Genomic DNA, 14093 nt, shown 5'->3' on the forward strand with positions numbered 1-14093 from the left:
CAACTTATCATTAGGATCGAAATCTTAGATTGTGCATGCTGCTCTCAGGTTAGGTTAATAAACCTAATCTTTATTTAATTTATTCTGTCATACCTATAAGCCGTATTTATTTATTCAATGAGCAACGGTTACTGTTATTTCAGCATTTTGTTTATTTTCTGACTTTTGGTCCTTCACAGTGTGAAAATTTGTTATATTTTTTAAAACTAATAAATTTAACTACCTATCCGTTACATGCGCAAACATCAACAATAAGTAATATTGTTAGAGCCAAGTTTAATATTGAAACTCCATTTTCGTGGCACATTGATTAATAGTGGTAACGTTCACTTTCGCGCCGAGTCCAACATGCCCGTAAATCTTTGGTTTCTGTAAAGGATGTTGTCGAAAAAACCTATCTAGGCATCTACCTACGTCGTTCACTTTGCACCCTCGTATAAATATTCTTCACTATGTACATATTTAAATATTTTAAATAGGTTTTATTGATTTACGTGGATCCAATACTAAAGCAATACTTACCGCACGTTTGCGATTACCATAATAATAAATGCAGGCAATGGGTACTTTAAATCTTAGGAACTTTATTTTTAATTGATCTGATTGTCACATTAAGAAACTCTAAAAACCCATTTCAGTGTAATCAAATAAAATGTGTTTGTTTGTAATATTATTATCGACCCTATTGTCTAGGGTTACATGTAAGTTGTACGTATGCAGTTCATCGTGGGACATACAAATATACTCCACTGTGAAATGTTCAACGAAGAACTCGTCATTTGATTAAATGTTACACGAACTCATGTTTCACTTACTGGGGCGCACGAATAAGTGTCCTGCGGTGAACTGTTTACGTACAAATTTCCGGATACGATTGTCTTGAATTTAATACTATTACATTCAATAACAATGATGTGTTTTCCTTAATTCAGTTATCTACCACAGTACCACACATATAGGTTATTCTGTTTTAACAATTCATTTAGATAATATTCTCTCTAGTGCATGTATCCATAACTAATTTGCACTCGAAGTTAGGGATGCACTCCACAGATGTATCTGGAATAATTACATGTAGATAACCAATCATGTAATTTGTACTTTGTAAGATGTAATTATTCAAAGACTCATTTATCTTCATACTTTATAATTGTTAAGTTGCCCGTTGATGCTCTGGCATTCTGCGATTCTGTCAGAAGATTATAATCTCTATTCAAGCATTCAATTGTGTTTTGCTGTCCGTTACTCTAAATCTGTATCAGTTATTAAATCAAATATGTACATAATATAAGTGTATACCTATTTTGCTTTTCATTTAAATAGTGACTTGACTGCAGGTAATAATTAATGTATCTTCCATCTACCTCCATTACCTTGCGTTGGTCTGATTCTAACATGTTTGTTTCAAAAGAGAAAAAGAACTAAGTCATTTTATATTTTGACGTCAAAAAGAGGATCTAAGCCAATACATTACAAAAACGGGATACTCTCTAATACTCTCGTACTAGGGATGCCAATCCCGGGATCCCGAGCTATTTTCGATACCTATGAATCCCGGGATTGATAAACATAATCCCGAAACTTTCGGGATTGATTTTTTATCAATTTTTATGGAAAATAAAATAAAAAGGAAAATATATCAGAAAAAATACTTTTAATAACAAATAACTACATTAGAAATAAACTGAGTTTGAATGAACTTTGATTTATACCCATGTGTGTAAGTTGCTGATTCATTTTATTTTTTCACATAAATTAATAAAAATGAGAAAGATTGGAAAAAACAATGCTTCGCACCATTAATAAAGTAATTCCACCATGATCTCATACGTTTTACGGCAGTTTCATGTTTGGCTGACTAATTAGATTTATGAAGCGGAAAGGCCATAAGTACACCATGATTTGCTTTACAATTTTAAATCTCGCTAACCCATTCATTAAGTCTTTACTATCAGAAACAGCAATCTCATATTAAATTCACATTATTATTTATATTACAATATTATTTACTCCATTAAACTTATGTATTTCCAAGATTGAACGTATACAATATTAACAATAAATGTCTTAAATAGTATAAATTATAGTAGATTTATTTTTGACCGATTTTATCAATGTTATTTGTAAATATAAAATCTTTATATTACAATGGAAAAAAATGCCAATCTCGGGATTATCAAATTGTAATCCCGAAATCCCGGGATCAGAATTTTGGCTCGGGATTGGATTCCCTATCTCATACTAACTCTAACATATTACTGGTGTCGTCGAAGTTGAATGCGAGAGACAGCCAATTCTATAACAAGTAGTGTAAATTTTCTAATATGAGTTATTTAGGATATGTTTCCTTCTTCCTATTGCGCTACAGCTCAACTCGAGCTTTGACCTCGTCCAGCCGCGCGTTCCTCTGCGACCTCTCTAAGCACACGTCCACACAACGAGGTTGGGAAGAGCTTCTGCGTCATCCCTCCTCCGCCCAGAGCATACGCGGACATCTCATCTTATCAGTTCCTATGCACCTGACTGACCTCCATCCTTCGCGGCTGAATATGCATGACGGGTGGAGACGGGGAAACCTAAATAATTTGCCTCATTTCTTTTGAGCTCGCAAAGAGGACCATTTTACCACCCTTGTTTTGGATATGCACTTAAAATGGCCAGTCCAGTTCAGCCGCAGTAGTTTTATGAATGTGGAATGTTTCAATTCTGATAACATGGAGTACAACTTATCATCATATCTGATTATCTCCACCTCACCTACACTCACGGGTACATATATATCCGCTACACATTTTTTTCTCTCAAAATTAGTGTAGTATCGGTTTAACTACTTACTTTCACACTGAAGTTAGGCCTGTTGCAGACGGGACACTGTTGTCCGTAGTCCGGACACCGGTGAATGTAGCGGCTGACGGAAATGTGTACCGGACACGCGTTGACTCATTAGCTTTGGGGCGTTCATAAACATAAAACAATGGCCCCTTCATTCGAATACAAAGGCCTCCTTATTATATACGAGCGCGACACCGGTGTCTCGTCTGAAACGGGGCTTAATGTTGATGACACGCTTTCATACTTAAGAAGGTACTGTACCAATGCGAATAATCTACGTTTGATTTCATCGAGCTTCTTTCGTCATATTGGAACCCCCGTAGGTGAAGCGATCAACATGCTCGAAATTATAATTTTTTGCCCAATCCATTATTAATGCTCATCCAATATAATATTAATATTGTTTTTTATACAGTAACACGTAGGTAAATTTACAATTTATTAAAATACTATAGCAATATCGGCTTCTTGTGGATGGATACATATATATAAGTTTAATGTACCTCCGTCGTTTTTCTACATTGTTATCTACGTATATTATATAGAGTGGATCAACAATTTAGTTAATGCTGTCATTTACGTGGTTAGAACGCCTATTTTTGTTACTTTCTGTAAATTTCTTTCCTTTCATTCATGTTTATAATAGAGCCTTCGTGCTTGTCATTTTTGGTCGCGTGACTAAACAAGCGTTCATTCCGAAAGGGAACTCGACCTGAGATTTATTTGCCGCAAACTGAAAACTACAAATTTAATGAAATCAGCGGCCGACATAACATTTCCATATTATAATTTATTTATTACTTCGCTTTTTTTCATTTATAAATGAAATTCTAACGGAACGGTTAGGAAATGAACAGGCATTTCATTAAGGAAATTGAATGATACCTTCACAATGTACCCGCGTAGCATATCTAACATATTATGAAATGCAAAGGTAAATGAACGAAGACAAAACAAGTACATAAAGTCATTTTTAACCGCAGTAAATCAATAACTGGCAATTCGTAACAAATCATGGACGATCTGCGATCTTTTCCACCGGCAGAGCCGCACCAAGGGCGGTTGCCGCCCAGGTGCCTACTCAAATGTCAGTTGATACAATCAAAGATATTTAATATTATTTTTATGACATTATTTCAGTAGACATGGCAACACCGGCATCTGCATTTAAAAAAACATTTTTTCAGATAAAAGTTGCTGTACTTACCTATTGATAACACTCGATGGTGATTTATTGCTGAGGCCAAATATTCGCAGGGAACCTTCAAACATCTCCGTGCCGTGAACCTTTGCACTCCTAAACAGTGACGTCCCTAGATAAAATGCCGCCCCATTTTTTATACAGTATTTTTATTATCCTTTCATGAGTCCAATATCTAAGATTCTAAGAAATGTGTTGTATGGATACATTACTAACAAAATATCAGAGTGTAATTATTCGCAAATCTGCACGTGTCGTTTCTAGTCACCATGGACGTTGAAAGGCAACGGAAGTAAACTAGATATCGCGAACGAACCCGACAAAATCAGTGAGCTGATTTTTTAAAGGTATTTTCGTTATTAGGTAGCTATTTCTATATATTCCAACTGATTCTCCTCGATTTGCCGCCCTTCGAGTAACTGCCGCCCCCAAGCGACGCTCAATCTGCCTACCCCCACGGGACGTCACTGCTCCTAAAACCCCTAAAAAATTGAATCCTATTGTTGAATATTGAAGACTTTGAAGAGTGATAAAATTGTAACAAACAAAATTACTGTATTTATAATCTCATTCTACAGTTTCAAATCTCTGACATCATATGAATTGTAATCCATATATTTTAAATTATTTAGGATTTGGTCGACCCTTATGCTAGAACTTGCGAGTTGAAGTCGCCCGGTCGACATGACGTCATATGACATCATTGTGACGTACTACCGGAGTGATAATAGCATTCGAGAAAATAACGCTACTAAAATACTGGCGTTATCCATTGTCCCCATACACAAATAGGTGTTTCAGCATAATAATATCTATGGTGAGCAGTGTGCGTTGGGCGGCTTGCCTCGTGCGTGTATTGGCTTACGTCACAATTACGTCATGTCGTCGGGTAACTTCATATCACCAGTTATAACATAGGCCTGCAGTTGTCTCGCCGGGCCAATCCGTTCCTGTCTATTAGTCATCTATGTCACAGTTTCTTAATCGGTGGTCCGCGAAGATTTTTAGGTGGGCTGCAAAAATTTTCTGCAGTTCAAAAATAGTTACAATCTATTTTTAAAAGCTTAAATTAAATTTCAAGTAGGTAATAAATATCTTTCAGAACTCATGCACCTAAAAGGGTTCACATTTCCGGAATGAATGACACGATGATTGTATATAGTCATAAATCGTTTCATAGAAGGAAGGGGCGTGGTTTACCTAGAAACCCAACATTTGAAGTGTTTCAAAAATAGTGTAAATATAAATATTTATTATTTTATTAAGTCTAAGATTTTATTCCAATGTTGATAGTCCGCAAAATATTTTTTGACCTTTTTGTCGTCCGCGGATGTAAAAAGGTTAAGAAACATTGATGTACGTTATTAACTATTAATATATTTACTTCTAAAATGTACTGAATGTATCACAAAGTACACTTATCTGCTTTTACAATACAATAAAACACAGTCCATCACTTCAAACTTTGCGGGTCTACTTTAAGATGTTGCGCTCTATGTACTTATCTACGTATTGTATATTTCAGGTGGAGCTAGTGAACGACAATCTGTTCGAATGGCACGTGAGGCTGCACCGGGTGGATCCTGAGAGCGAGCTGGCGGGAGACCTCCGCGACCTGCGCATCCCCTTTGTCCTGCTGCACCTCACCTTCCCTGACAACTTCCCTTTCGCCCCGCCCTTCATGCGAGTCATCGAACCCAGGATAGAGAAAGGTTTCGTCATGGAAGGTAATAATTCACGATTGCATTTCTTATAAATTTATTGACCACTGTAGACAGTCGGTTTGCTTGATTATAACGTTCAAATCCCACCTGGATCGACAAAAAAATATTTAATTTTCATGTCATCAGCTTTTTTAATGTTATCTTTCTCTTCCCACTCCCTTTTACCGCCCCTAAATAGAGCTTTATGAATGACTGACATGTGCTCCTATAAAATAGGTCGATAATGTCTCCACATTGTAGGCTCCAGGGGCGGCTCTACCTTAAGGGTTTGTAGGGACCATCCCCACATTGTCATTATGTCAAAAATACACGTCCAATATTTTTATCATTGTCATAATTATACCTACTTAATTGCATGTTTAAATGAACTATTTGATATATTTTATCCAACTAAACCCGTCCCAATTTTATAGAGATATTGATTATTATTATACAAATAAATAAAGCAATGATTGTAAATTGTGTAATAACATATTGATGGTTGCGCGGTATCAAAGTAATTAATTAAATTAAATACGCCCTATTTCATGGTACCTATGTACAAATTAAGAAATCTATGGCGTCTATTTTTCACTGACCGCGGTCACTCAGTCCCAGACCGTCGCCGCGGTACAAATCTCATTCTACAAAGTATGTGAATGCATTAGTGTTAGTATACGTGTACTGAGGAGCGAATCAAATAACCCATAGGAGAGTAAAAACGCTCGCTGTAATAATTATTATTTTCCTCATTAATAAAATCATATTATTATAAGTAGCTTGGTACATAATGTATAATATTATGAGAAAGTAGATAGGTATGTATATTTCATAATTAATGGCTAAACCCCACCACATAGAAAGTAGAAGAGCGGCCACTGGTAGGCTCCATTATTATATTATACAGTTGAACTTGGTTATTAGGAGGAAGATGGAAATGACTGAATTTTCTCGTTATAAGCATTACTCATTATATCAGAGAATAGGTATTTTTAAATGAGCGGTCACATAACACAAAAAGTCGCAATTCAAACAACAATACACAATTAGAATTTTTCCCCGAAACAAACATGGCATTCATAAACTACAAAAGAAGTTGTTTATTGTAATAAACGCTGGTAGGTACCTACTGACTTCACAAACCTTGGATTTTTTGCATGCAATTTCAACCATATGCGTGGATACTTTTTCAATATTGTCGGCGAAAACACCAATTAGGTAGGTACTTAAACACTTTACTAGTGTCATAAACGTAATCCGATCCCGGCGGCATCCTGTCCGGTCGGATTTTATTGCTTAGGGTCGAAATGTTTTTAAACGGTCGACACATTATGACAATATTTTAGCTCGGTATACCCGATAAGTAGATCATTATAAAAGTGAATAAATGTATGGAGAAAATCATGAACTAAAATGTCAACGAATGTTTCTCGACGAACGAAATCTCGCTATATCCGTGATCATAATAGCCGAGTTCGACTGTATTATGTTTTGGCGCAAAGCAAAGATCGATCACAACACTTAAAAAAATCGATATCGGTATCACAACCATACGTATTAAATTTAATGTTAAAATGAATAATGGAATATGTATGTAATAAATACTTAATGAGATATAAAATTTTTTTCAGGTGGCGCCATATGCATGGAACTGCTGACGCCGCGAGGCTGGGCCAGTGCTTACACTGTGGAAGCCGTCCTTATGCAGTTCGCCGCGTCACTCGTCAAAGGACACGGAAGAGTAGCCAAAAAGACAAAAGGAGCCAAAGATTTCAGTAAGAGGACGGCAGAGGAGTCATTTAGATCGCTTGTTAAAACCCACGAGAAATATGGTTGGGTCACCCCGGCACTCAGTGATGGATAAGATTTTGGTGCGTATTTTATATTTTATATTACCAATAATAATTTACATCCTCTACTACTAGTTCAAAGAGTGTCCCCATATTATGTCGGTTGAACGGGGAGAGCTTCTCAAGTTGGTCCGACCCTCAGTTGGACCAGTCGGCCATTGCAACTTAGTAACTACGAGGGAAAATTTTTTAGTCTTTATAAAGTTTGCAGCATTTAACGGCGAGCGAGAATGTCTTTTCTCATCGAAAATTGACCGTAATACATTATATCGAAGTAGAATCACGCACATTCTAGTGCATGCCAACCAAGGTCTTGGGAAGTTGCTCCTGGGACACTTTCGGTACAACTTTGAAGAGCGCCTAATGTTCGTTACGCCACGGTATACGTTTGCATAACAGGTGTGGAGACGTGGTGTGTGGTGGAGGAAAAACCAAAGGTTCAAGGGATTTACAAATGTACCTGAAATGTGCACTATTCTATACATATGCAGTTAAATGAACTGTGCTTCTCTCGTCGCTATTTGAAGTAAGATATCGTATGTCACCATCATGTTTGCTCTAAGCAGAGCATATGGACCTCAATAGGGTGGAGGTTATATTAGGTAACGGACTTAAGGAATTTTCGATAACCATTCGTCCAACCTATTACGTCATTGCTCCGGATCAATCGCACATATTGAGATATTATGTAAGATATCAGGCAATTAATAGTCAATTTCAAAACATCTTATTGCTTATTTTGCACGTACATTTATACATAGGTTAGTCGAATTAATAAGCTTCTGTAGTATGTCAGACACCCGTGGCAAAGGGTAAAGGTAGGCTGTTAAGATCCGACATAAATGTACACACTCAACTTTGTCAGTAAAACGTATTTGTTTTCATTGAACCAAGACTACATGTAATGTGTCGATAGTGTTTATTAGTTTTTTAAATTCAAATAAACTCTGTCTAATCCAAGCCATAGTACATAATAGTCAAAAAATATTCGTTTATCGTTTACACAATTTTAGATATTTTATAAATAGATGAATATTTTTTATCGATCATGGTTTGATATACGCGAGACTAAATGAATTTTGAAAAACTAACCAATACCATCTGATACCATGACTAAACAACTGTGCACCATTTTGTCAGATCACCCATAGCATATCTAAACTATTATGGTTTGGTTTAGGCAGGGCTTAATCGAATTTTAAAAACTAACCAGCACCATCTGCAAATTGTATTCATCGTTCAATAAAAACAAAATAAGAATGACTGACAAAGTTTATTGTGCACTATTTGATAAAGTAGACAATATTTTTACAATGTTTTTATTAGTTCGTATTCTTGTTTGTCCGGTGGTTGTTTGTCCAGTACAAATCTTGCAATCGATTTTTAACTAACTTCCCGACTAGCTAGACATTTGAAACTTTTAGAATATATCAGAACACAATGCCAATGCATTCTTTTAATACTTTTAGCCATCTTTAAGCATAATTGAATTCATTTTCAGTTAATTCTGTTTTGTATGAAAAGTTATTTCAGAAAAATCCGTAAAAAGTAAAAGACTATTATTGGTTGCTAAGAGGGTGGTCCTAGTAACTAAATTATTAATATATACGTGCGTTGGTATGGAAATCAAAATGAAATGTCAAAATCAGTATTCTATATTATTTGTTTGTTTGTATTTTATTTACTTCATATCAAGTACAAGTTTGAGCATATTGAGCATAATAATTCAACAGAAAATTTAAAAATGTTGTATATAAAAATTTCTTTTTATCTTGTAATTATTATTGTATATTTCTGTAAAATTAAATTTTGTCAGTTTTTATACATTCAGTATATAAATTCAAATTCCATTAAGTACCCTCGGTCGAGGTTCTCCCAATTATTAGATCTATTATATTCACATTCACAATATTTAATGATTGTATTGTTTTTGTATGTTTTAGAATAAGTATGAAGAAGAGAAGACTTATATTGAGCAGCAGAAGAAATTCGTCCCCGTAGTTCATTTAGATAAACTTTTTATTTTCTTTGATTATTTTCTCATATCTACAGCTAATGACAGCTTATTGGTGTTGTAAATTTAACAATGTGTTATCGATAGTGTTATAATTACCAATATATTCAAAATGCAACCGAATATGAACATAAAATATTAATAAATCCATACACGATATGAATTTAGATATGCCAAATCGTAAATGAATTAAATATGAGATTATAAAATAGAAGATTTTAGAAGTGAAGAGATTATGATAGAAAAGTCGAGAAAGTAAGAATAATTGATGTAAAATCTAAATCAAATATTCATCTATACCAATATAACATTCAATGCTTGAATTGTTCAGAAATGAATAAATGCAAAGATAAAGTGGAATGAATCTGAATATGAAAAATTGTAGGTTGGTATTTATAAGTAATATGATAATATTATCTAATATAAGAAACTTATATGATAATGACATGTATACATTGATTGTATAACTATTGTTCTTCATTTGTAATAACACATATTATTTGTTTTATGTAATCTAATGAGATATTTCAGATTCGATAGAACGAGCGGCTATCGGGGACGGGGGATCGTAACCGATCGTAACGATACCCGTAGTTATGTAATGTATAGTAAATTTGTATTATAGATTGAAAAAAGCAAATGCTAAGTGAAAATAGAGAAGAAATGTTATTATGTAGTCCTGGTGATCGCGCATACGATAAGTGACGTCCAGATAACTATGTATATGATCTAGACACTGTGTGTTTTATTGTTTTAATATTTCTCCAAATTATATTAAATATTGTATTGATGAAAAATACTTTCATTCGTAAAATGCTGCCCGATGTTCATTTGATGTTGTATTTGATGATAAATTTAAGAAATCATTATTAGAGTTGTTGATTCATATTTCCGTCCCGCAAGAAACGGATAAAAACATTACGATATGTCTTTATGTTTTATACAATAGTAGTTCGGAGACATTATTTATGTATGTAATTTACAAAAAAAAGTTATGTATGTTTAACATTTTATGATAGTTAAATGTTTTAGGAAAAATACTCAATTATTTATATAAGGATTAATGTAACGTGTTTTATCTTCATCACCGTAAATTAAAAATATTAATTCTATCGCTAAAAATTTCTCCTATTTAAGTTTAGGTGAAAATTGTACCCTATATTAACCCTGTAATATTTTAAAATGAACATTTAGATTGAATATATATATATATATATATAATTATCATAGCATGTACTACTTATCTGTCAACTCCCATAATATTATATTATACTCAGATACCTTCAATACGTTGACAGAACAACTTTTCTCCAAATATGTCATTTCAATCTAATATGTGAATATTTTTTGTGTCTAGTCTTCTTCTACCTTGTAGGGATGACTGTTTTTAATGACTTTACTTTGTTCCTCATCGATTCTTTACCACACTAATAAATATTATACTATTATAATATACAGTCGAACTCGGTTATTACGATCACGGACATAGCGAGATCATTCGAGAACATTCGTTGACATTTTAGTTTATGAATTTCTCCATACATGTATTCACTTTTATAACGAGCTACTTATTGGATATACCGAGCAAAAAATATCGTCAAAAATTTTCTTAAAACTGATAATGTGTCGATCGTTTAAAAACATTTTCGACCCTAAGCAATAAAATCCGACCGTAGACTGATGCCGCCGGGATCGGATTACGTTTATGACATTAGTTAAGCGTCTAAGAACCTAATTGGTGTTTTCGCCGACAACACTGAAAAAGTATCCATGTATATGGTTGAAATTTCATATAAAAAATCCAAGCTGAAGTCAGTAGGTACCTACCAGCGTTCATTACAATAAACAACTTCTTTTGTAGTTTATGAATGCCATGCTTGTTTCGGGGGAAAATTCTAGTTGTGTATTTTTGTTTCAATTGCGACTTTTTGTGTTATGTGACCGCTCATTTAAAAATACCTATTCTCTGATATAACGAGTAATGCTTATAACGAGCAAATTCAGTCGGTCCCATCTTCCTCGTAATAACCAAGTTCGACTGTACTTACCTACTATCAATTTGAATGTTTTATCTGACATTGTAATGTAACAATGAAACAATTCTTGTATCTAATACTTCTTGTTAATAACAATGGAGTAAAATTTAATTAAATTTACTCCTAGTGGAGTAAAATTTAATTAAGCAAATAAATAAATAAATTTACAGCCTGAAACCTGAAAAAACCTTTATTTCACATAAATCTTTTAACAAATTCTCGATAAGTTTATCAAGTTTAACTTTACAATTTATCAATTTTCAAATATTTAAGTATAAAGAAAATATACCTACAAAACATGATTTTTATTAACATGATTAATTGAAAGGAAACATATTTTTTTACCATTCCAATATATTTAATAATAATAGAGTTTACTGAAATATAGATGGTACCTACATTATTAAAATGCCATAATATTATGACAAGATGTTGAAAAATGGAATTCTATTAAAAATTTATAGAATACCTTTCAGTAAATACCTAGGCCGTCTTATAAAAAATAACAATATGGGATGTGAATTTTTCTTCATAAATTGCAATAATGCAATATTCTAGTCATTCCCAAAGATTCACATAGAAAACTCCACCCTAATCTGATATATAATTGAGCATTATTTAGTTGGTACTGTACATTTTTTGTTTAGCATGTATAATTTAATTTGTCCGGGGCGATATATAACACATTCCTTGAAGGTGAACATAATGTTGTGATGTGTTTGATTATTACATTTATCTTATGATGTTCGTTAGGTTTAGAAAAGATTACAATATTAAAACTACCATATTATTGCATATTATTTGTGTAAATGATGTTGTAACTAAATAAAAATAAATTGCTCCACAACTCATATAGTTAGTATTTATTATACCCATCATATTAGTAATAAATAATACAAATAATTGTGATATAATATATTATAATATATAATATATTATATCTAACAACCAGAACAAGATGAAAGCAAATTTACTGGAGAGATTGAAAAGGAATACTCTGCACACCATTTTTATGAACCCGTAAATGATAAGTATAGTGAAGTTGGTACATCCTCAAGATCCTCTGTTCTGTTTCGTTAAAAAATTAAAAACTGCATTCCAGTTTGTGAATTATTAAGAAAGTAATTAAATATTTGCTCTTTAAAATAAGGAACTAATATGATTGAAGATAACTTGAGGAGGTCTTCGTCTAACAGTGGGATTGAAATAAGCTGTTGTTGATGATGATCTTTGGCCATTATGCTATTTTCCTCCAAATATTTTTTGGGCGATTTTCATTCAATCGCTTTCCATGTAAAGAATTTAAAGCGATGATTGACAAAATACATACATATTATGTACTATAAATTTATAAATTGGGACAACATGTCAAACCCACTTGGACGTCGGGACCCGTCAATCTGGGACAAATCTGGCCAAATTAATATTAAATGCTCAGCCTACATTAATTTTTTTTTTTTTTTTTAAAAAAAAAAAAAAAATTATTTAATCAGCATATTATTATTTTTTATTATAATTTGAATTATATTATTTTAAATTACGTAGGTATTGGCCCAATAAAGGTATAAGAAATTAGGTAAGTACCTAGCACTTACATATTTAAAGCATTGTTCAGAGGTAGGTACCAAAAAAACACTGAATGCCTTAATTTTATCATTCATTTGTATCTCATAACGCGTGTACTTTAATATAAATAGAATACATAATTAAACAGCACTAAAGATCCTTTGGGTCCATGTACTTCAGGACTCCATGATAATTATTGTTCCTCAGAAGACGCTATCTTAAGATTTATCTCAAAAATGACCATGCTTAACAAAGATTACAACATCTCATAACTTTTTTATAGGTATTTACGGGATTTTTTAACAAAAATACATTAATTTTTATCGTAATAACATGAAGAATCATTCTTCTCATAATTTGATCATTTCAGAGTTATATTTTCCTTTCACTATTTCCGTACACGGTACACGCATACAGTAAAGTTCGTACACCGTGTCCCAATGTAAATGAAGAGCCTTTCCCAACCTTATACCCCGTTTACATGTGCATGGATTTACTGCTAACAGTACGTATTATCACGGCCATAACAATAAAATGCATGTGTAAACATGTATTATCATGCAAGTAGCAAGATCGCGTGCATGTACCAAAAAAGTTTAGAAGCTTCTGAATTTTCACACATTAATTGGTACTTGCATGGCGGTGCGCATGCGCAGTATTACGATAGTGGCGAATCTGCCGAAAGAAATACGAACTACACCGCACAGAATATTTTGACGTCTACCAATTTTCTACGAACTTGTCTGAACCTGTCTGAATCTATCAAATAGCACCATACAATGACAACATAGCGTCTCGCTTACGCATGAAGAATGAGATTGGATAGACAGCCAGCACTTTTACGTGTGAACAGTTATTATCGGGATAGTTTAAAATATACACTATTGGTGC

The 14093-nt window shown here is 33.4% G+C and overlaps 1 protein-coding gene across 1 annotated transcript in view; it reads left to right on the plus strand.

Annotated features, from left to right (window-relative positions):
- LOC147066389 (ubiquitin-conjugating enzyme E2Q-like protein 1) overlaps positions 1–12480 on the plus strand; it is a 153951-nt gene extending 141471 nt beyond the window's left edge. Inside the window, exons 5-7 of the mRNA XM_085956148.1 lie at positions 5559–5760; positions 7368–7607; positions 9530–12480. Coding sequence (XP_085812274.1) covers positions 5559–5760; positions 7368–7600 — 435 coding nt within the window. The 3' untranslated portion in view covers positions 7601–7607; positions 9530–12480. The remainder of the gene's footprint in view (positions 1–5558; positions 5761–7367; positions 7608–9529) is intronic.
- The last annotated feature ends 1613 nt before the right edge of the window (positions 12481–14093 follow it).

Source organism: Rhyacophila brunnea, unplaced genomic scaffold, assembly GCF_057557595.1.
Source record: "Rhyacophila brunnea isolate RB1 unplaced genomic scaffold, BYU_Rbru_1.0 scaffold_5, whole genome shotgun sequence".
Lineage (NCBI taxonomy): Eukaryota > Metazoa > Arthropoda > Insecta > Trichoptera > Rhyacophilidae > Rhyacophila > Rhyacophila brunnea.